This window comes from Rhynchophorus ferrugineus, unplaced genomic scaffold (genome assembly GCF_030347505.1).
Source record: "Rhynchophorus ferrugineus isolate W39M unplaced genomic scaffold, kcgeb_rfMv2 rfM4, whole genome shotgun sequence".
Taxonomy (NCBI): Eukaryota; Metazoa; Arthropoda; class Insecta; order Coleoptera; family Curculionidae; genus Rhynchophorus; species Rhynchophorus ferrugineus.
The window spans coordinates 60,668,142-60,692,030 of NW_027472583.1; the positions used below are offsets into that span (position 1 = coordinate 60,668,142).

Sequence of the window (23,889 nt, forward strand, 5' to 3'; positions counted from 1 at the left end):
CAGCAACCTTGCGACATTTTGACAGTTCTCCCGTGTCATTGCTATTTTGAATTGACTATATATATATATATATATATATATATATATATATATATATATATATATACAATATTCATTGTTTGGATGAAAATCATCCATGTTTATATATAAATATGAGGACTTTTATCCAAACAATGAATATTCAACCGACACATCGTACAGTGTAGCGCCACCAGTATTTATCATCGTTGTTCTAGTTTTAAAACATATTAGCGTTTTCGGCCAGTGCCAAGCGTTAAAAATATTTTGATCGCGAGTTGTTTATGCGGAAAAGCTATTAATACCCCATTCCGACGATATTTACGGAACAAAAAATAATATATCGGGATATCTGATGTAATATTATCAAAGACAACGGTTTCGGGACGATACATACAGTCGAGCAGAGTTCGTCGATTGGCGATCGTCGAGAAAATGAACATCAGTTTCGAAAACAAGAGAATCTTGGTCACCGGAGCCGGTTCTGGTAAGTTATATTTTGTTAATTGATTTCCGCGATCATTTTTTAAATGAAAAAATAATTTCTTTGGTATTTAGCTGATGATGATGGTCCGTCAGCTTCACCATATCACTTCCTATTACTCAGATTGTTGAAATCGATTAATATTCCATCACCATTTTCAAAATCTCTTGCTGTTTCTAACCAAACAACATCTATCAATGACTCTGGGTGTTTAACTCAACTAATAAATAATCATTCCCATACAGTTTTATAACCCTTTATAAATTAGCCCACATTTATTTAGATAAGTTTTGAAATATTAAAATTTATTTTGAGATATTCAAATGACTTTATTCACCATACAACTTGACATAACTCAGAGTTAAGCTAATCATCACTACATAGTATAAAACAAAGTCGCCTTTTCTGTCCCTATATCCCTATGTGCGCTTAAATCTTTAAAACTACGCAACGGATTTTGATGCGGTTTTTTTCAATAGATAGAGTGATTCAAGAGGAAGGTTTATATGTATAATACATGCATAATATACTAAGGCAACATTGCTAATTTTAGAGGTTTCTAACGTGATGTCGTAAATTAACCTATTTTTTAGGCTTATTTAGCAATTAGCAAAAACGCTGCCTAACCCTACGAGTTAGATCAAATTAATGTACTACAGTATTGTACACCATAAAAAGGTCTACAAAAAAGTCCGCGATGGTATATGTTTATCTTTTAGGGATAACCCACATTAACCATTTTTATTGTTTACTTTTTGCGTGAGAAAATGGTTTAATTACGAAGCTATTTTAAGCAATACGGCATTAATCCTTATCGAATTAAGTACCTTAAATACAGTGTGCAATTAATATAGATCAATATGGTTCCTTACAGCATGTAATTTAAACAAATATTATCGGAGATATTACAAATTTAAAATTTGCGTTTAAAAATGTGTAACGTAATAAAAATTGTATGAATTTAGATATTCCAAAGATAGCAGGAAATCTTCATAGTAAGTATAGGGGAAGAGGAATTGTTTTACTCCAAATTTAATGCGTGCAGGCCAAGGGCAGTAATGAATGAACCAAAAATACTGGATCGATTTTAATCATGTTTTCATTGAGTGACATAGGCATATATATTTTATGCCCGTGCAAAGTCGGAGCGGGCCGCTATGTTTTTATATACAACGTTCATATTTTTTCTGTAGTGTATTTAATTTAGTATCAGCATTGCACCCGTGCGAAGCCGGGGCGGGTCGCTAGTCAAATAATATATATGCAAGTGAGTGCTTAAAAGACTTTCACTTTGTGTGGAATATTATTTTAATATTTTAGAAAATCAATACGAAATAAACACATGACTGAAAATTTAATAGATAAAAGTTATTTTCGTGTGCTAATTTAGGACTATTTTTTACGAAAAAAATATCACCGAAAACAAGAAAGGACTTGATAAATACTATAGAGACTCTGCATCATCAATTTCAACGGTTACGAAGTAGTTTTTGGTGCATAAAAATGTGTTTTTCCATCAAGACAATACACAGATGTACTCGTATATAGTCAACATTTTTTAAAATAATCTCGTAGAGCGTCAAGAATCTGCCCGTGGGAATAAGTATTATAATATGATTTCAGTTATATAATATAACTATCCTGACATGTAGCAGATCACTCCAGTAAGTAATCTACAGTACAACTTATAATCTACATCTTATTCCAGATACCATTCTAGCTAATTTTAAAGTATATAATAACTTATCCTAAAAACTATTCTAGCTTATTCTAGAGGTTATTAAATCTCACTCTATGTGTCTATTAATCAGTTCTTATGGTAGTTTGCGTTTGAGCCTACGCACTACACTGTGTTCGCGCACATTTAACTGTTTGGCGAGTGCATTGGGATGCACTAATAGTCTTTCAGAGTACTTCGGCACTAACACTCCGAATCACACTCGTTATGGGTTCTATGGAGATATCGCACTGAATCAGTTTGTTGGACACGTAATATGGAGCATCGACAATGACTCGCAACACTTTATTCTGGAACCTCTGGAGGATATTTATGTTAGAATTGCTAGTTGTATCCCACAGTTCAATACTATAGGTCCAAATGGGCCTAAGTATTGACTTATACAGGAAAACCTTGTTATCTAATGATAATTTAGATTTACGCCCTATCAGCTAATTTATTTGGTTTAGTTTAACCCTAAGCTTTTTGCGTTTTGTCACTATATGTTTTTTCAATGTCAAACGTCTATCGAATTGCATTCCCAGTTATTTAACGTTTTCTGCTTGCGTAAGTTCATAATTATTCCATTTTACTGAGGGACAATATCAATCTACAAAGGGTGAATATCACATGGGTAGATTTTGTCTCATTTGCTTTGACCACTTTTTTAAGATAAAGTTTGAGGTTTCTTGTGGCTGATATTGGATCCTCGTGTGATGATAAAACCGCTGTATCGCCAGCATATGTTGCAACAATAGTGTTTCTTGAGATACATGGCCAACATGACTACGAACTGCTGCCCCATTCAGCGTATATTCCAGATTTAGCTCCCAGAGGCTGTTTGCTGCTTGTAAACCTTAAAAAAAGGCTGTGTGATAAAATATTTCAGTCGAATGAAAAGGTCATCACTGAAACAAATGCTTATTTTGATGGCATCGAGAAAAACTATGATTTAGAAAGAATTATGAGAAGGAATGATAATGTATTAAGATAAAAGTCAGATTATATTGAGAAATAAAACGCCATAAAAAAAATATTTTATTCAAGGTGTCACTGATTTATCAAATTGTCCTTTTATTTCAACATTTGTGCAAAAATAATTGTCAGAATCCTGCATCCAAAATCCTGCAATATATAAATACTATTTGATTATTTTTAAAGTTTATTCCAAAACCATTATCATATTTTATATCTTTCATACCTTAACACATATATTAATTTAATGTGACTTTATCAATATCATATAACTTTGCTAAATCATACACTATATTCTATTAAGTGTGTTTATGCGTCACAAACATTTTCAATTACAATGAATTTATTATATTAAAAATGACTTTAAACTAATCTAAATGCGAGTGATCAGAGCAACATAGATGAAAAAAAACGTAGGCTTGTGTCAAATTAAAACAAAACCGAAAGTGCTTTCACATAAACCTGATAATATGTAAACTAGCTATACAAAACATAACAAGTAATTTTTATTAACAAACAATGTGATGAAAGTCAAATAATTTTTAACACGCTTGTTTATAACTGTGAAGCAAAAAATAATTTACAAACTGTCAATAAAGCCCGGAATACTAGATTATAATAAACACGATATTGTGAAGATACTTGGTGAGAAATAATGTACATTTTCTTACAATTCCAACGAAACAATTTATTAGAGTTATTTACGATCAATTCCTATCTTCTCCAATATTGTATAATAAATAACAAAGCACATTTTCAAAACGTGGATAACAAAAATACGAAAAATGAAAACAACAATTACGTAATTCTAATTAATTCTTATTAAAATGATAAGATAAAACATTTTTTTCTTAAAAATATAATAGTAATAAATAAGCTGACCTTATATGACAGCAATAAATTAATAATGGAATATAAACAGATGTTCGATCACCGAATTTATATATATGTCATTTTATATTGTCATAATAGATTCACTTCTTATTCCAAGTTCTTCAGAAGTCTTCTACTTTGTCTGTTGAGAAAAAAATCGAGATGATACACAGTTTAATTTGTGTGATAGTAATTTTATGTCCTCTGGCACCTTTTCGTGGCAACATAAACGTTTTTGTCTGATAATTCTTGCAGTTTTTTAATTCCTTTTTTGTTATAACATTAAAAACAGCACTTTTAAAACATTGAAGCCAAACTTGACAATTAGTATATAATAAATTTCTCAAATTAATCAGAAAATATATAATATATCGTTTTTACTTATGTAAACATTAATTGAAGCACTAATAATGACATATAAAATGACAGTCGTGACAGACAAATGTCAGGAACATCTGATCTGACAGGAAACATTAAAATTACGACCAACAGATGACGCTGATAAGAATCAATTACTCATGAATATAAAAGATTACATTCAGAATGCAGAAAATCTCTCAATGTTGTTTTTAGTAAATGAACAAAAATATTAATACAACCTGTAGAGTTTTTTGCCAAAGAATTGTTTTAAAACACGGCAAAATTAATTGTTAGCAAGTTAAAATAACAATATTATATTATTTTTATCTATAAACTAAACCTAAATATTTGTATTTTTTCATAAATGAATATATTTTCCACATTATAGGAATCGGAAATGGTATAGCAACACGCTTGATCAAGGCGGGTGGTACAGTGATTGCTGTCGACAGATCTAAAGAAAATTTAGGTTTGTCCTAAGGTACTACCAAAACAACGGTATCTAAGTCATTTATTCCTTATAGAAAAATTCAAAGAAGCCTATCCATCGATAGAAATCGTGGTCGCTGATATTGGAGACTGGAAAAACACACAGGAAAGTATCAAAGCCGCGCTACCTGTTGATCTTTTGGTGAACTGCGCTGGTTTGGACAAGGTCCTTAGTGTTCCTGAAATCACAGAAGATGCATTCCAAGCGTACGTAATTACATTAACATTTTTTAATTCATATAAATATTCTTTGTCTCAGAACTTGATATATCAAACCATAAAATTCAAAAATTGATAAAATAATATATTAAATAGTTGGAAGTCATTAGAAGTGTCATTTTCAAAATGTATTCACTAAATCCCGAATGGCGCCATCTATTAAAACATATCAGAACTAATATTGAGCGGGCCATCTATTGGCCTGTTTTAAAAGTACACCTCTAATTATTTTTAAATACATAAACAGGACCCTATTACTATATACCCCAACTCGATTTTGTGGCAAATTGTTAATTTTTATTGTATGTGTCAATGTCAAAGTCAAATTCATGGCGCGTTAAAGCCAATGAAACTAAATCCACGCGTGTAACGTTTACCCTGCGTAGAAGAACATGTCCACCAGTGAATATCAATCATCATCAACTCCCCCAAGCAGAGCATGTAAAATATCTTGGTATGTACTTAGATCGACGCCTAACCTGGAAGAAGTGCATCCCAATGTACCCGCTAATCAGCTAAATATGCGACTTCATAGTGAAGTGAAGCGTAGACTAAAACGTTTATTACCACCTGATCTGATTACTGGATATATGTAGACTTTAGAATAAGACTAATTAATTAAGATTACACTGTTAATTACTTACACTGAAAATTAATTACCCCATTTTATCGTAGAATATTCAACGTAAACATCAAAGGCATGATCGCAATCACTCAAGTGGTCGTCAACGATCTGCTTGAAAGGAACAAACCCGGTTCTATTGTGAACATCTCGTCAAAAGCTTCCACCAGCGGTTTGTTATACCAGAGCCTTTACTGTGCCTCGAAAGGTGCGGTTGATGCCTTCACACGATCAGTTGCCGCGGAACTGGGCCCCAAGAACATTCGTATTAACTGTGTTAATCCCACCGTGGTGCTGACCGAGCTAGGAATCAGAGCCTGGAGCGACCCAATTAGAAAGAAGGCTGTGCTTGATAGAATTCCTTTACAAAGGTGAGATCAGTTGAATTTGTTGTTGAATAAAATAGTTTATTTTGACGTTACAGATTCGCTGAAGTCGACGAAGTAGCCGATGTTGTTTTGTATCTGTTGAGTGACAAATCCTCTATGGTCACCGGGCATTGTCTAGCAGTTGACGGAGGTTATTTGGCCGCTTAAAACTACCTTTATATGTTGATATGGACTTACACTAACCAATCTTCATGCTGTATATTTTTTACGTTTCATTTCGTTATATATTTCTCTTTTCCACTTTAAAATAAACCACAATTATCTTTAGAAATGTATTTGTTCATTTATTTAAAGGCAATAATGAAATAAAGATATTTCAATAATGACTTAAATTTTTTAAAAGATATTACCCATAAGAGCAAGTGACATATTGACACAAACGCGACTATAACATTACCTCAGTATCTATTATATATAATTGAAGAATATTTCAATTATATAACCAATAATGAAATACTAGTTTTATTTTACACTCACCCAATAAATAACTGAATATTTGAAAAGCTTTATTTGGTACACTCTATAAAGAAAATTTCGGTATAATGTTGGTTTTGCCATCTGTCGACAGAGCGTAGGAACTTGGAAATTAGAGCAAATTATTTCACAGATTCCTTTTTCAACACTTGGGTGCTACAGAAAACTGTAATGGAATCTGTATAATATTAACCTTACTTTTTAACCTTGATTATCAACAAAAACATCGGTGGCTTTTCGAAAATGTTTCCTACAAGTTCACAGTGTAAATATTGGATGTTTAGCAGCGAAGATGAATTAAACAATCTCAGAGACGCTACCAACGCTACACATATTCAACTCTACGGTAGAAACGTTAGTGTAATCAATATATTTGGGTAATTTTTTTATTATTATTTACATCATTCTCTTTTCTTTTGTAGGAATCATCGAAATATGAAGTCTTCCTTACACCGGAAGAAGAAAAGATTATGGTTAAGCGATATGAGCTTCATTTGAGAGATTTTTGCAAGAGATTTCAACCACCCATGCCTAGATGTGTTATTGGTACAGCATTTCATTACTTCAAACGATTCTATATTTATAATTCTGTTATGAATTATCATCCAAAGGAAATAATGTAAATAATAATTTTGTATCAAATTTCCAGTGTACATCATGTTTCATTTCAGGGTTACCTGTATATATTTAGCTTCCAAAGTTGAAGAATTTAATGTGTCTATACAACAATTTGTAGCCAATATTAAAGGTGATAGAGAAAAAGCTAGTGATATAATTTTAAACAATGAATTGCTATTAATGGAGCAGCTTAATTTCCATTTGGCCATACATAATCCTTACAGACCAGTGGAAGGACTTTTAATTGATATTAAAGTAGGATCTTCCATTGTATTAAGAAAAGTATTAAAAGTAACTCTCTTTTAGACTCGTGGTTCCCTACATGATCCAGAACGTTTAAGACCAGGTACTGAACAGTTTTTGGAAAGAGTGCTCCTAACAGATGCAATATTACTTTATTCACCTAGCCAGGTAGCTTTAGCTGCAGTCCTACATGCAGCTTCAAAGCTTCAAGAAAATCTTGATTCTTATGTTACAGAAATTTTATTTGGTGAAGGTGGCAGAGATAAGTTAGAAATCTTAATTGATGCAGTCAGAGGTAAATAGTTTTATGAAACACCAGTATGGATTAATATAAAAATTTTCTAGCCATAAGATCTATGGAGAAGATGGCTGATGCTGCAACTGATAAAAATCTAATTAAACTATTAGATAAAAAGTTGGAGAAATGCAGGAATCCTGAAAACAATCCTGATAGTGATATGTGAGTCTGAAATATCTATTAAGATTTGTGGGTAACATAAAGATTATTTCTAGATATAAGAAGAAAATGCAAGCCATGCTGGATGAAGACGATGATCTGTATTATGCAATATCTCAACAGAACCAAATTAGGGACAATTCAACATTAAACATGAGTGTTTCAGCATCTCCAGAGGTACCTTAGACTTGGTCATGTTAATTAAAAAATATATATTTGCGAATATTTTTTGTTTTTGTTTTTTAATATTATACATAGAAAAAAGTATTGATAAAAAAATATATACAAGTTATATATTACAACTATATAATTAAGAATTATCGAAATGCCTTCCAAAATTCTGTAATTGTGCTATGGGGGAGCATTCTGGAGGAATCTCTGGTGGATGATGGTGATACTTGATATAATCTTCGGTGCAAGGTGCTTGTGGTGCCATTCTGATCTGGCTGGGTATGGGATTGTTGGGCGGTAACGGTAACGAGGAAGGAATCACTGGAGGAACACTTGACAATCCTGGCTGGCCTGGATAATTGAAGAACCTAAAAATTAATAAGAACGTGTTATTTTTGTTTTGCCAACGGGATTAATATTATTACCATAACCTATCTCCAAGAAATATTGGCCTGGGTGTCATGATACCCATTGAGGAATAGTACTGTTGAGCTAGGAGTTCGATGTCGTTGGTATATTTTCGTTTCCATTTTGTTCGTCGATTTTGGAACCATATTTTAATCTGAAATACACAAATTACTTTTTTTAGTAAATTGAAATATGTTTTATTTTTATTCAATGCAATTGCACTTCTATTTCTATTCTATGTCTAGTTCAAATCATAAGCAGGGCATTAAAATAATAAGTAAAGTATACGTTGCATATGTACGCTGTCATATAAAATTCGTATAGTTGTAATTGTTGCAAGCGACAAACATTTTACACGTGAATAGAGGTTATAGCACGCTGACGCTACTTCTTGCTAGATCCAAGTTACCTGAAATAGTTTTCAAATGTTTTGTATAAAACATATACATTTTCCTTCTACGCTCTCTCAGCTTAAATGTAATAAACTTCAAATGTCAAAAGTTATACAAGTATTTGGAAGTGACAGCTAACTTCTGGTTTTTTTTAAAAGTTTAAATCATTTAACTTTAAAATTTCTAAAACGTTTCTTTAAATAAACTTTCATGCATCTACGCAACAAGCTTCTTAGTTTCTTCATGAATATAAAGGAAAATACAATAAAACATTTATTAAATTACAATCTAATGTCAATATAACCGATACCTAACGTCAAAATAATATGACAAGTATATTTATATATTTGATTTAATTGTTAACTTATTAGTTTGTAATTCCCATATTTTTAAAACGGATTTTTTTTAATCATTGTGAGTTGGCCGAATATATTAAAAAATTTTTTATTGCATATTAGTTTTTATCTCATTCCATATTGTAATTGACGATAATTGTAGTAAAACCTACTAAACCAACAGTTAAAAAAGAAGAAGCATCGGCGTTTTGATTATAATATTTAGCTAAGTTATTATTTCATTATAATATTTGATATTTATATTATATCGAAATAAAAGAAGACTAGTACAGTACTATTACAGTCAACAATGACAGCTCCAAAAAAGATAATAACTATTTCTTTTGACTTGTTTGTCAGCAAACGTAAAAACAATTGACATCAGATGTCCTAATATTAAAAAATATTAATTTTAACAATATTTTGTGCCTTAAAGGTTATTAATGATTTTGAACTGAGTTTACCTGCGTTTCCGTCAACTTCAAGGTCTTAGACAGCTGCAGCCTCTTCGCCACCGACAAGTATTTATTCTTTTCGAATTCCGCCTCGAGCGACTTGATCTGCGAGGCCGTGAACGCCGTTCTGGGTCGTTTCTTCCGCTCCTCGTCCGACTTGCATGCCGCGTATGCCAGATCTGCAACAAATGACAATCGCTTGAGAAAATCAAAGAATCTCCCGGTGGCTGGAAAGGCGACGACGCCAGAATTATCCGCGGCAAAAGGAGGACATAAATGAGGCGGCGGTTCGGATGCCCTCTCCCGCTCCGGAGGCCCCAATTAAGGGGCCGTAAATAGCTTAGCGGCGCTCGTAAATCTGTTCGAGTTGAAACGGGCGAGATTTATGTCGGGCTGTCGGGAAAGCGTTTACGGCCGGGATTAACGGTCGGCGTCGGCACGCCTCTGATGCCGGCGTCGCTAGCCGTCGAACCGAAGATCGCGAGCACCCAGGATCATTAACGGCGTTTTACGCGTTTATAGATATATGAATTAATTCGGTTTAATTATGTGTGACAGAATACGGACGCGTACACTGTAAACAGTAGTATAAAAGGTGAAGGAGTGTCAAAATAAAAGTGTAGTGTATTTAAGGGCATTTTCCAGCCTAGAAATTTGAAAACAATGATTTTATTTTCATATTTTGAAAACTTAATGTTTTTTAAGAACATTTATTTAAAAATATTTTGCAGAATTAAAATTACTTTCGGAGATAAGCTGTTTTTTTTTTGGTGACACGGTCAGCATTGCCAACTTGTGGACAATTTCCCAATCTGCGGGGAATGTTGATTGAGGGGCATTAGGGATTGGATTGGCATTATGCGGTAAAAATGTGGGAATTTCGACATTTCATCGAAAATATATTAGGACTGAAACTTTACCCTTTGAGAATATTCATTTAAAAGCATTTTTCAGAATTAAAATTACTTTCAGAGATAGAGCTGTTATTCTTTTAACACGGTCAGCGTTGCCAACTTGTGGACAATTCCCTAATCTGCGGGGAATGTTTATTGGGGGGCATTAGGGATTGAATTGGCATTATGCGGTGAAAATGTGGAGATTTTGACATCTCATAGTAAATATATTAGGACTGAAACTTAATCCTTTGAGAATATTCATTTAAAAGCATTTTTCAGAATTAAAATTACTTTGGGAGATACAACTGTTATTTTTTTAACACGACCAGCGTTGCCAACTTGTGGACAATTTCCCAATCTGCGGGGAATGTTGATTGGGGGGCATTCGGGATTGGATTGGCATTATACCGAGAGGATATGGGGATGTCGACATCTTATTATAAATATATTAGGGGTGTGAATGATATTTTAGAGCAAGTTGCAGCTTTATTGCGAAAAATCCGTATAACGTATTTTATTCAAAGCATTGCCGATGCTTTTACTCATTTTTCAGACAGTTTACGTTTTTCATGATACGAAAGAGAGATGTATCTTTTGAGCTGGACCTACTCAAGCTGGTCAAGACCCATATACCGGAGCAAAGTGAAATTAGAAGGAGCAAGGCCAGGAGAATACAACGGGTGGAGTAGCACCTCCCATTTTAATGTTCATAACTATGTTTTCACCAGTTTTGCAATTGAGGAACGAGAGTTGTCATGCTGAAGAATAAAATTATAGTAATGCTGCTCCGTCCTATCCCAATTATCAGTTTTGATTTTAAGGATTTGAAAATGCTGAATTCTAAGGTTTGTTGAACGAAAGTCCGGCTCAAACTCCCAAAGGACCTTCACACAACTTTCAAACTGATTATAATTTTATAACCTACGCGATGAAAATAATTGTCAGGGCTCGCATGTTACTGTCAAAATAAACAAATTCAAACAGAACCTGTCACCATTGAATCAGAAATGAAAGTGGTTAACAATTACTGTTACTGATGACCTTTAAAATTACAAACAATTTCATTAATGTCTCAGACAGAGCTTCTTTCATTCCATTTCAACGTCCATTCTTGCGAAAATTATGTTGAAAAATTGCAAATCTGTCGAATTTGACAACTTAGACTAATGTGATATCTTGTGATATTCAAAAAAACGCAGTAAAAGTAATTAAAAGGTATTTATGTTTATCTTATTCGAAATATTATTTATAATGTTAAATATTTTAACACTTTAAAGTATATTCTAACTATCAGTAGGATGCACATTCTTCATGATTGATTTTAGAGTATGAATATCTCTTATGAATAAAAGGCAAAGTATTGTAAAGGCAATAATATAATAGTAGTGTAAACACACACAGTTTGTTTCACCCCATTTCAATAACGTTTTTGTTGAAAACTGTTATATTAGTTCTTTAGTGTGTATAAACGGTTGTGAAAATTGTACCGTGATTGCCAAATGTCAAAACGATTGAGTTTGACAGCGTAGATTCCTATAACCTATAATTGTATCAATTAACATTAAAATTACAACCAATAGATGGCGTTGAGAGTTCTTGGTCTTATTAAAATAAACATTTTCTAATATTTCTAATTCTGTTATAATTAATATTAAATATTTGTTGACACTGTAAAGTCAATATGTATTATTTTCCGATGCTTTTGGAAGAATGTAGTTCGTGTAGAAGTAAAAATCACGTTCACTAAGCGATCTTTCCTGGAGCCCGAAACATTGTCGATTAATTACTGGAGATTCGGTTTTAATTAGTCTAGTACGGACATGTGACAGTTATTAGACGCGTCCGTGATTCCTCCTCGGTCTCGACAGCCAATTAAGAGCGTAATTTATGAACAATTTTCGGCCTCGGATATCAACACCAATTAGACAACTCCAGGTTTAGTGTGTCGTGCGCGTGGGAGTCGACGTGGTACGTTCGGATTCTTTCCCGTTGTCGCGTCTCCCCCCCGTATGGCCGGGGCCTTTCTTTCGGTGCTCGTAAATTTCGCCACGGCAAATTAAAAACAACTGGGCGTCGGGATCGCGACGATAAAGACTTTAACGGCGACGCACGGCGTCTCCGTCTTAATATACGGTATCCGGTGGCCAATTAGCGCTGAGAGATGGTTACGGTCGCGATAATTATCGATTTTTTTCGGCGGTTCTTTTGGCGTTCGCCGGATTAATGCCGATTAATGGGGCGCATTAGGTTGTCGCTCTTAATTTTCTATTAATAACGCGTCATTCGATTAGTCTTCAGTCTGGCACATAGATGGCGCCATTGTTGGCAGATCTGTAGGAATGTTCGTTTGTCAGGATCTGTGTATTGACTCGTTTGTTTGTTTGTACACCCACTTCTATTTTTTGTGGAAGGCATTTGCACGGGAACAGAAAACATTGATTGAATAAAACTTGTTAATTTCGATATTAAAGACTACATGTGGTCGATGAGAGGATGCATAGGACATTCGCGGTCGCTACAACGCTTTAGACTCACAAATAAATCCATGTCACATTCTAATATTGGCAACGCTAGAAAACTGGTAAGGTGCTGTTTCCGGATATAAAAAATTGGCACGACGACGCCTCTCTCTAACTCTCTCTATCTTCCCTCTCTATATATTCACTTCCGTATCACTTTCATATATCCGTGACCTAACCTAATATCCATATTTAGACTATGTAACCAAAACAATACATTGTACTTGTGTTAGAGTACATGGAGTGAATATATACATATATATTGCAGTTTTTGTTTGTTACTATTTATTATCAACTGTTTCAGTCGTGTACTTTTAGTTACTATTTTCTGTTCTACTAATTTCATTAGACTAATTTTTAACGTTCTGGCTCTGTCGTCCTAGCCGCGACCTTGACAAAAACGTACCCAATTTATAGTTACATAGATTTATACGTAGTATATATAGTTTAATAATTTTTTGGTAGTTTCCTCGCAAATAACAATATATTGTATATTAATACAGCAGCATTTGGAAACGATACTTTTGTAGATTGTTAATGTAGTAGGGTAAAAAGATTAAAATTGTAAATGAAAAATAGTAAAATACTTTTTACTGTTTTTATGGTGATATCAACATTAGGTGATATTTCGATTACTCTCTCGATTTTTGATTTAAAAAATATTGCCGTTCAATAATAAATAAAGCATTTACTTTATCTACAAAAAGTTCTAGTAGTTATTGTGCGATCAATTTTAATTGTCATGTATTAGTTTTTTTTTATGATTAAGAGAATATATGTTTAATTTTTATTTAATATTTATGGTTATTGTACATCTTTAGTTTTTAGGTTTTGTTTAAGTTCTATTTTATTGTCTATATATATTATAATATATTATTTAAAAATATCAACTAACATATTAAAATTTGATAAAACATTTGGGGGTATTATTTTATACAGATAAATTAAAAAGTCCCAGACCTACCATAGTAAAACACATTTTTTTGCCAAAATTAGTTTTTTTTTCGACATAATTCCCTTCAAGGGCGATACACTGCTTATAGCGACCCTCCAACTTTTCGATACCATTTTTGTAGTACGATTTGTCTTTTGTTTCAAAATATGACTCATTTTCGGCGATCACCTCTTTAGTCGACGAAAATTTCATCTCAGCGAGCATTCTTTTGAGATCTGAGAACAGGAAATGGTCGCTAATGGCCAGTACTGGAGAATACGGTGGATGAGGAAGCAATTCGAAGCCCGGTTCATGGATTTTTGCCATCGTTTTGACTGACTTATGACACTGTGTTTTGTCTTGGTGAAGCAGCACTTCTTCAGTTTAGTGCTTTTCTTCAAATGCGACCGTTTTTCGGCGATTTCGTCCTTCAAACGGTTCAATAGCGCTATATAATAATCGCTGTTGTAGGTTCTTCAAGGTAGTGAATGAAAATTATTCCGCATCCCAAAATACAGACGCCATAACGTTGCCAGTCGACTGTTTCCCACACTTTGGAGCGGGTTCATTGGGTGCAGTCCACTCGGATAACTGTAGATTGGACTTCGGAGTGAAGTGATGGAGCCATGTTTCATCCATTGTCATATATCGACGCAAAAACTCGGGCTTATTACGCTTGATCATCTTCAAACACTGCACCGAATCATCAGCTCGTCGTTGTTTTTGGTCAAAAGTAAGCTCAAGCACAATCTAAATTTAATAAGTTTCCAATTTCTCATATTTTTTGTCATCTTGCAGCGCCAGTCATCATGGAATAAATGGAGCGAAGCCCATTCGAGCCTTTCCATGAAACCCGGCCGAGAACCGAGATTTTCTCGGGATGAGCGCAACGCTGGAAAGCGCACGGTCGAGTTGGGGAAAAGGCAATTTTCCAGGCGAATTCCTCGCCGAAAATAACGGCCGGGCCCGTCTCCGGCACGCAACACATGTTACCGCGCGGCCATACATCAACGCCTAATTGACAGGAAACGTTCGGGGAGACAAAGTGACACTAAACGCTGCCTAATTACCGGCCGCTCCCCCCTGCCCGCGCGCAGCTGCTATTTAAAACCGATTTGCAATTGTTTCGGGGGGACGGAGACGCGCGACGTCAGACTTCGTCGACACTTCGCGAAAATATCCATTTCGCCGCCTCGTCTTTTTTTCTTTTTTGTTCATATGGGAACGTGTGTATATGCGAGAGAGAAATCTTTTTTTCCCCGCTCACTATCGGCGTCAAATTTTATGGAGACGAGTTAATTGGATTAAAAAAATCCTTGCCGTTCAAAGAAAATTCGTTTCTTTTAACATAATAGTTACTATATAATTAACCTTACAAACCTGCAGAAAGTCGAATCTTAGAGGCCTATTTCGCTGCTACCTGCAATATCAAAACTATTCGAGAAACTAATTTTTAAACGTGTTAAAAATTTTGTAATAATACCAGATTTCCAGTTTGGTTTTCGAAATCACCATTCGACAATCGATCAAGTGCACAGAGTAACTGTGGCTATTGAAAAAGCGTTCGAGGAAAAGAAATACTGCCCTGCAATATTCCTGGATATCCGACAAGTTTTTGATCGGGTTTGGTATTTGGGATTAATCCGTAAGATGAGCAAATTGTTACCGCGTAACTATTGTCAACTGCTGGAGTCGTATCTTTTCAGAAGAAAATTTAGAGTATCGCACGAAATCGCGTTCTCGACATTTAAAACTATTTCGGCTTGTGTTCCACAAGGTAGCGTCTTAGGACCTTTTCTATATCTGGTCTACACTGCTGACATTCCAACAACAAAAGAAACACTACTTGGAACCTTTGCTAACGACACAATTATTATGGCAAACAATATATCTCTGTCTAGGGCAGTAGAAAAAGTACAAGTGGAAGTCAACAAAATCCATAAATGAACGAAAGATTGGAAAATTCAACTTAATAGCTCCAAATCTGTCCACGTTAATTTTGCATTGCGGTGAAATAATAAAAACTTAATTATATCACTCAATGAATGTTCGATTCCTCAAGCAGAATCAGCTAAATACCGTTAGACAAAAAACAAAACACATTAAAACCAAAATAAAACAACCATACTGGTTAGTCGGAAGATACTTTCAACTTGATCTAGAATCAAAGAGATTGGTTTATCAGACAATCATAAAGCCAATTTGGACTTATAGGGTGCAAATATGGTCCTACACTAAAAATTCAAATCTACTAGTCATCAAACGCTGTTAAAACAAAGTTCTTCGATTGATTACCAATGCCAATCGCTACGTAATCAACGAAGAATTGCACTAGGACCTGGAAATCAAGTTTATTTGCGAAGTTATCAAAGATTTCGCTCTGAAACACGACATAAGATTATTAAATCATACTAACGTGGAAGCAATACAACTGCCGCATAGCGCGCAGGATGTCAGGAGGTTGAAGCGAACCAAACCATACGAACTTATATAAATTGTATACCTTTAATGCAAAATATATCTATAAGTTTATGTCCTGTATGTTATTAGATGTCCTGAACTTAGATCTTCTATCCGTATGTCAAGATTGGTTATAGTTTCGTGCCATGCTCTTATAACTACTATCAATTGACAACGTTGCAAGGTCGTTTCAACGTATTTTTGCTAAGTTTGTGGGTGTTATGTGCTCAGCAAATATGGAAAAACGATTACAAATACTCTCAAAGATGTATATTTGCAATAATTTTGTTTTTATGTTGTAAACACCCTCGAGCTATGGGTATCAAAATTATTTTCTAACGCATGCAGATCAAAGAGGTACAAGTGGTCACTTGGTGAAAATTTATTTTTTCATTCTCTCTTCTAAAAGTCATAACTTTTTTTGTAATAACTTTTAACATATATAACAGTCTAACATATATCAATAAGTGTCAACTCCCGCAAGCAGACCTAAATATCTTGGTATGCACCTAGATCGACGCCTAACTTGGAAGAAACACATACTCGCCAAATGGAAACAACTTGGTCTTAAACCCTACCAAATATTGGCGCAAATCCAAGTGATTATTAGACAACAAGGTATTGCTGTAAGAGTCTATACTCAAGCCTATTTGGTCATATGGAATTCAACTATCGGATACCGCCAGCAAATCTAACATATCCATCATTCAACGGTTCTAAAATAAAGTGTTGATGCTCCGTACTATATTTCAAATAAAGTGATATTCCTCTAGAACCTATAACTAGTGTAATTCAACGCGTTTGTGTGAAGTACTTCGAAAGAGTGTCAGTGCATCCCAATGTACTCAGCTAAATACAGCTAAATATGCGATAATAATATACAAATATATATAATAAACAAATAACAGATCAATTGAAATGTCTTCAGCTTGACACATAGATGGCGCTACTAGAATTAAATAATTATGTTTTTTAGTTAGCCCTAACCCTCAAAAGATGCGTGTATAAATTTTGACAGCTGTCGGAGCATTAGTTTGTGAATTATAGCATTTTGAGTGAAGCAACTTTTGTTATTGAGAAAAAATCGATAAAAATATTAAATGATTTCACTTGTTGATAAAAGATTGCTTTTGAAGGGAAAAAACACAGTTGAAGCAAAAGCTTGGTTTGATACCAAAGAAAACATTTAAAAAATCCACGAAATGATTTTGAATGACCGTAAATTGAAATTGAATGAAATAGCACATGCTCTAAAGATATCAACTGAACGTGTACATCATATCATTCAGGAATATTTGGGTATAAGAAAGCTCTCTGCAAAGCTCACTTTTGACCAAAAACAACGACGAGTTGATGATTCGGAGCAGAGTTTTTTCATCGTAATGTGACAATGGATGAAACATGCCTCCATCATTTCACTACGAAGTCCAATCGACAGTCATCCGAGTGAAAAACGCAATAGTCTGTGTTTTGGGATGCGCATTGAATAATTTTCATTGACTACATCGGAAAAGGAAGGAGCATTACAAAGCGTTATTGGACGGTTTGAAGGACGAAATAGCCGAAAAAACGGCCACATTTGAAGAACAAGAAAGTGCTGCCACACCAAGACAATGCACCGTGCCACAAGTCAGTGAAAACGATGTCAAAAACCCAAGAATTGGGCTTCGAAATACTTCCTCATCCACCGCATTCTTCCGATCTGGCCCCCAGCGACTATTTCCTGTTCTCAGATCTCAAAAGAATGCTCGCTGGGAAGAAATTTTCGTCGAATGAAGAGGTCATCGCCGAAACTGAGTAAAACACCAAAAATGGTATCGAAAAGTTGTAGTGTCGCTATAATATGTGTATCACCATTTAAAGGAATTATGTTGAATAAAAAAAACTAATTTTGCCAAAAAAATGTGCTTTACTATGGTAGGCCGGGGACTTTTCATTTGACCTGTTATTTATCGCCCTCTGGGCAGATTGTGGAGTTACTAAGAGTAATAAAAAAAGTTCTTCCAACGTTATGGAGACTTATTTGCTCGATGATTGCTGAATGAATATTTTCTAACGTTTCATCAGCATCAAAGTCCGCTCCGTAATATATGATGTGATTTCGTTTGAAAATGCCGAAAACAATAGATAGTCAGGGTCACCAATTGATTGCGGTTTTAATAGGTTATTTCGAGAAGGAACGAGATAATGGAGGCCCCCTTTCGCCTATAATTTCCATTAGAGAGGTAATTATTGATGATATTAAATAATATAACTCCCTACAATTTTATTGTAAATGTTTTTAGTGGGTTGCTGCTGCGCTAAATATTAGTATAGGTACTGTTAATAATATAGCTTACAAAATGAAGAATAATACATTAGATTCACCCAAGAAAACCCGTCTACATACAAAGTGGGTGACGAATCTTGGCCATATTGATAATAGCTCTATTCGAGACCTAATATACGAAATGTATAAGAAAAGTAAGTACACAAACAATTCTATCGATATAAACGTAATTTAATAAAATTATTTTAGAGAAAATTGTCTGTCTTAAAAGTATACATAAAAGAGTTAAGGACATGCAGCTTTTTGAAGGATGTAACACATCCTTTCATACACTCTTACAGAGCATAGAGTTTAAATGGTATAAGATAACCCTCGGAGAATCTTAATGGAACTTCCAGACATTGCCTTAAAATTAATTCAATTTTTAAAGGCATAAAATAATAAGACCAAGGAAGTGAAACTATTCGATAAATATTTCAAAATGGTTCATTGTGACACTCTTGGCAAGAGGGCAACAAAAAAAGTGTAAAGACAACAAAAATTGATGGAAAAAGTAAAAGTTACAATAGCATTCAATTCGGTTTTGTTGACCAATATTTTTATTAATAATTAATTGCAGATATATTGCTGATCAAGAAGAATATTCCATCAACAATTGTTTGGATATGTGGAAGGAAGCATTGTCAACCATAATACCTTCGGTTTCGATGAACTCGATAAGACATACAGAGGAAGTAATTGATAAATGGCGGAATTATGAACATGTTTTAGATAGATTAGAAATTAACAGTTTAGTTATTGAATTGGACAGTGAATCGGAAAGTGAAAGTGACTGAAGGAAACTTTCAGGATATGTGATAATGCTGTGCTATACTGGAAGTTCCTGAGACATAGCGATGAGAGTGAAAATAACTAAAGGCATGCACATAATTAATTGAATGTAACTGTAGAAAATAGTATTGTAGGGCGTGAAAGATTTGTGTGCACAGATATGATTGTAATTGTTCAAAATTAAACATGAGCATTAGGTTAGAACGTATGATGAGAGAATGAATACTAACTGTTTTGTAGATGTGGTAAATGCATTAGACAGAATTCAGTGATTAATTTAATGAAGAATGGTGTATACAGATAGTAGCAGAAGAAATAAAATATACAGTGATACCAAGATGACTTGACAAGTAAACACATCATCGAAGGAAAAAAGAACTAAACGTAAAAAGGTAAATATGCTCTAGAATGAAATTAAAATACGTTTCTCAGATATACAGTTGTTAATTAGGTGGATTAGCCCTCCAGGGGGATACCACTACATAAAAAAACGCACCTAGAAACTCTATCTCATGGGTGATGTGGAAAAAAGTTCAATGTAAACAAAACAAATATAACCTACAAACTATTATACCTGTGTTCTGAATTGTAGTTTTAAGTCCTTTGATAATATATGTATTAGATGTATTATAATGTTAAAATAAATTATATTTGATAACATTTGTGTTTCAATTATCTTATTTAGATTAGAATTTTATTGTATGTCAAAGCCAAACTGAACTAAAACTCAGAGTTGATGCGACAACATTGTAATGCTTTGACGTCACAAATATCCATGACGCATTACTAAAAGAGCTTAGAATAGACTGTATATTAATGTATAGCAAAAAATGGTTCTTTTGAGTTGTGATCTTTAGGTAGAAAAATATTTGTTAAACCGTATGGCGAATTGCGGTTTGCTTATTCAAGCACAATTCCATAATTCCTTGGGTTAAATATTGGATATATAAATTAGTTCGGTCTTCGTTCAGGCTGACTCTGACTGTGTGTATAATTTATAGAGATTTTAATGATTTCAAAGAGGTTAGACTAGACACCATAGATGCAAATCCTTTCTTCCTTTCCTGTTGAGTACAATAACATTTGTGTTAACTAAGCAGTCATCTGAAATATGGGGAAAGAACTTGATATCTAAGCAGAAACATGTCAGAATCAGAGATGCTAACTTCTTTTCTGAAAATTATTTGAGAGGGTAACTGTTTTCTTCGTTAAATAGATTTACGAATTTGAACTGGTAAGTTTGGTTATCTAATATTATGGCTATGAAACTGAAGAGCAGCTGGAAGATACTCCAAGACCAATATAATAATAATACACCCAATATTCTTCACAATTACCATGAGCAATACCAACTGTGAGAGATTTTTTTCAAAATAGAAATTGATCACAAATGATTCAATATCATTAATACTTTAAGACCAATCAATCTGGCTATGTTGTCTATTCAGCCAAAGGTGTGTGGTACTGCAAACATCATTAAATAAAATGTGTTTAAAAATAACGTGTATTAAATAAAATAATTTGCTCTTGAAAAAAAAAAACAAATACAGCTTTAGTTAAAGGCAGAAGTTTTGCCTCTAATTCTCAATAATTAGTGTTGCTCTAGTTATAAATGGAAATTTTCGAGTTTTTGAAAGAATTGCTTTTTATATTCAATTCGCTAATAACAGGTCAATTGAAAAGTCTCCGGCCTGACACTTAGCCCTAACCTTCAAAAGATGCTTGTATAATACAGCTGTCGGAGCATTAGTTTGCAAAAACTTGACTTGATGCCGAGTTTCCGGACACTGTCCCAGGAAAATCAACCATCAAGGATTGGTATGCTAAGTTTAGACGTGGTGAAATGAGCACCGAAGACGGTGAACGCAGTTGACGCCCAAAAGAGGTTGTTATCTACGAAAATATTTAAAAAATCTACAAAATGATTTTGAAAGACCGTAAATTGACATTGAATGAAATAGCAAACACTCTAAAGATATCAATTGAACATGTGCATCATATCATTCACGAATATTTGGGTATGAGAAAGCTCTGTGTAAAGCGGGTACCGCGCGAACTCTCTTTTGGCCAAAAACAACGACGAGTTGATGATTTGGAGCAGTGTTTGAAGATGATCAAGCGTAATAAACCCGAGTTTTTGCGTCGATATGTGACAATGGCTTAAACATTGCTCCATCATTTCACTCCGAAGTCCAATCGACAGTCATCCGAGTGGACTGCACACGATAAACCCTCTCCAAAGCGTGGAAAACGCAATAGTCGGCTGGCAAAGTTATGGCGTCTGCAGTTTGGGATGCGCATCGAATAATTTTCATTGACTACCTTGAAAAAGGCAGGAGCATTAACAGCGACTATTACATAGCGTTATTGGACCGTTTGAAGGACGAAATCGCCGAAAAACGGCGGCAGAAAAAGACAGTGCTGCTTCACCAAGCCAATGCACCGTGTTACAAGTCAGTGAAAACGATGTCAAAAATCCATGAATTGAGCTTCGAATTGCTTCCTCATCCACCGTATTCTCCAGATCTGGCCACCAGCGACTATTTCCCATATTCAGATCACAAAAGAATGCCCGCTGGGAAGAAATTTTCGTCGAAAGAAGAGGTGATCACCAAAACTGAGGCCTATTTTAAGCAAAGGACAAATCGTACTATATAAATGGTATCGAAAAGTTGGAGGGTCGCTATAATCAGTGTGTCACCCTTGAAGGGAATTATGTTGAATAAAAAAACTAATTTTCCCTGCCGGGAACTTTTAAATTAACCTGTTAACTTGATATTGTTGATCATCAACGTCAGTAGCAAACGCGTAAAAGTTTTTGTAATAAATGTGATTATATTATTGTTAAACAGATGACATAACACATTGTAATATAAAAATAAATGTCGTAAGAATTATTTGAAAACACTGAGATGGGATATTACCGTATCCGTCGTAGAACTTTAGTTGTTTTGATTATTGCTGTTATTTAATTACTGGTTGTTCCGACGGATTCAGAACGATTTTACCTCAAAGGTTAGGTTTCTTCCAGACTAATGCGAGTAGTAGCCGCAGAGTTCAAAGTATATTTGACCACAAAGAAGCTATATTTGCAATGCAAATGTTACAGAGCTCGAATACTTGTAAAAATGCAAGCAAAATGTATAAAAATGACCTCAAATTTCTGTAGAAATCTTCGCGAAGCTCGACTTACCTTCTAAAACATTTTTGTTAAAAAATCCATCGGTAGTCGATCCAACTTCCGTGTCCTTCTTCTCCAGATCCTCCTCCGTTAACGCGCCGATATCCCGTACGTCAGCACCATCATCCTTTCCGTCCATCACCGCATCATCATCATCATCGACCACTTTACAACAATCGCTGGCCAGCAACGAATCGATGAGGAAATTCTTGGAATTGTTCGTGCGTTTCTTCGCCAGATCACCACAAACGTCAGCCTGCTCGGTGCTGTCCGCCATTTTTTCATCGACGATCCGCAGCACATTCGACGACACTAAAGACATGTTTATGTAAACAAGATTAAGGCGACTTAAGACGACGACCGTTGCCGAAACGGACGCCCGCCAATCGGGACAGAGCCGGGGCGTGGCCTACTACCCACATATCTCTCCTTCTTTTCCTCCGGACAATCAACATTAATAGATGCACGATAGGCTATTTAGGAAAATGGTTTTGATATCTACGCACAATATGCATGGAATCACTACATAGTATAAAACAAAGTCGCCTTTTCTGTCCCTATATCCCTATGTGCGCTTAAATCTTTAAAACTACGCAACGGATTTTGATGCGGTTTTTTTCAATAGATAGAGTGATTCAAGAGGAAGGTTTATATGTATAATACATGCATAATATACTAAGGCAACATTGCTAATTTTAGAGGTTTCTAACGTGATGTCGTAAATTAACTTATTTTTTTAGGCTTATTTAGCAATTAGCAAAAATGCTGCCTAACCCTACGAGTTAGATCAAATTAATGTACTACAGTATTGTACACCATAAAAAGGTCTACAAAAAAGTCCGCGATGGTATATGTTTATCTTTAGGGATAACCCACATTAACCATTTTTATTGTTTACTTTTTACGTGAGAAAATGGCTTATTTACGAAGCTATTTTAAGCAATACGGCATTAATCCTTATCGAATTAAGTACCTTAAATACAGTGTGCAATTAATATAGATCAATATGGTTCCTTACAGCATGTAAATTAAACAAATATTTTCGGAGATATTAGAAATTTAAAATTTGCGTTTAAAAATGTGTAATGTAATAAAAATTG

The 23,889-nt window shown here is 34.4% G+C and overlaps 3 protein-coding genes across 3 annotated transcripts; 2 read left to right on the forward strand and 1 right to left on the reverse strand.

Moving 5' to 3' along the window:
• The first annotated feature begins 269 nt into the window (after positions 1–269).
• LOC143194898 (L-xylulose reductase) lies at positions 270–6,472 on the forward strand. Its single transcript, XM_076401679.1, has 5 exons — positions 270–505; positions 4,816–4,896; positions 4,952–5,123; positions 5,811–6,128; positions 6,182–6,472. The coding sequence occupies exons 1-5, from the start codon at positions 454–456 to the stop codon at positions 6,291–6,293; spliced, it is 735 nt and encodes a 244-aa protein (XP_076257794.1). The 5' UTR covers positions 270–453; the 3' UTR covers positions 6,294–6,472.
• A 360-nt stretch (positions 6,473–6,832) lies between these two features.
• CycH (Cyclin H) lies at positions 6,833–8,163 on the forward strand. Its single transcript, XM_076401677.1, has 6 exons — positions 6,833–6,980; positions 7,043–7,239; positions 7,292–7,493; positions 7,545–7,776; positions 7,827–7,941; positions 7,995–8,163. Exons 1-6 carry the CDS (start codon positions 6,864–6,866, stop codon positions 8,122–8,124), a joined length of 993 nt encoding a protein of 330 aa, XP_076257792.1. The 5' UTR covers positions 6,833–6,863; the 3' UTR covers positions 8,125–8,163.
• Positions 8,136–23,116, reverse strand: lms (lateral muscles scarcer). Its single transcript, XM_076401678.1, has 4 exons — positions 22,802–23,116; positions 9,709–9,878; positions 8,535–8,671; positions 8,136–8,477 (listed from the first exon to the last, which is right to left on the reverse strand). The coding sequence occupies exons 1-4, from the start codon at positions 23,109–23,111 to the stop codon at positions 8,249–8,251; spliced, it is 846 nt and encodes a 281-aa protein (XP_076257793.1). The 5' UTR covers positions 23,112–23,116; the 3' UTR covers positions 8,136–8,248.
• Positions 23,117–23,889: the final 773 nt, after the last annotated feature.

What these genes read in the sequence shown, in the direction of transcription:
- LOC143194898 (XM_076401679.1), top strand. Translation starts at nt 454, where the DNA reads ATGAACATCAGTTTCGAAAACAAGAGAATCTTGGTCACCGGAGCCGGT. An exon ending in GGTCACCGGAGCCGGTTCTG is followed by an intron (nt 506 to 4,815) that starts GTAAGTTATATT and finishes TCCACATTATAG; the next exon opens with GAATCGGAAATGGTATAGCA. An exon ending in ACAGAAGATGCATTCCAAGC is followed by an intron (nt 5,124 to 5,810) that starts GTACGTAATTAC and finishes ATTTTATCGTAG; the next exon opens with AATATTCAACGTAAACATCA.
- CycH (XM_076401677.1), top strand. Translation starts at nt 6,864, where the DNA reads ATGTTTCCTACAAGTTCACAGTGTAAATATTGGATGTTTAGCAGCGAA. An exon ending in GACTTTTAATTGATATTAAA is followed by an intron (nt 7,494 to 7,544) that starts GTAGGATCTTCC and finishes ACTCTCTTTTAG; the next exon opens with ACTCGTGGTTCCCTACATGA. An exon ending in AACAATCCTGATAGTGATAT is followed by an intron (nt 7,942 to 7,994) that starts GTGAGTCTGAAA and finishes GATTATTTCTAG; the next exon opens with ATATAAGAAGAAAATGCAAG.
- lms (XM_076401678.1), bottom strand. Translation starts at nt 23,111, where the DNA reads ATGTCTTTAGTGTCGTCGAATGTGCTGCGGATCGTCGATGAAAAAATG. An exon ending in TGAAGTTGACGGAAACGCAG is followed by an intron (nt 8,672 to 9,708) that starts GTAAACTCAGTT and finishes TGTGTATTTCAG; the next exon opens with ATTAAAATATGGTTCCAAAA. An exon ending in TTTCTTGGAGATAGGTTATG is followed by an intron (nt 8,478 to 8,534) that starts GTAATAATATTA and finishes ATTAATTTTTAG; the next exon opens with GTTCTTCAATTATCCAGGCC.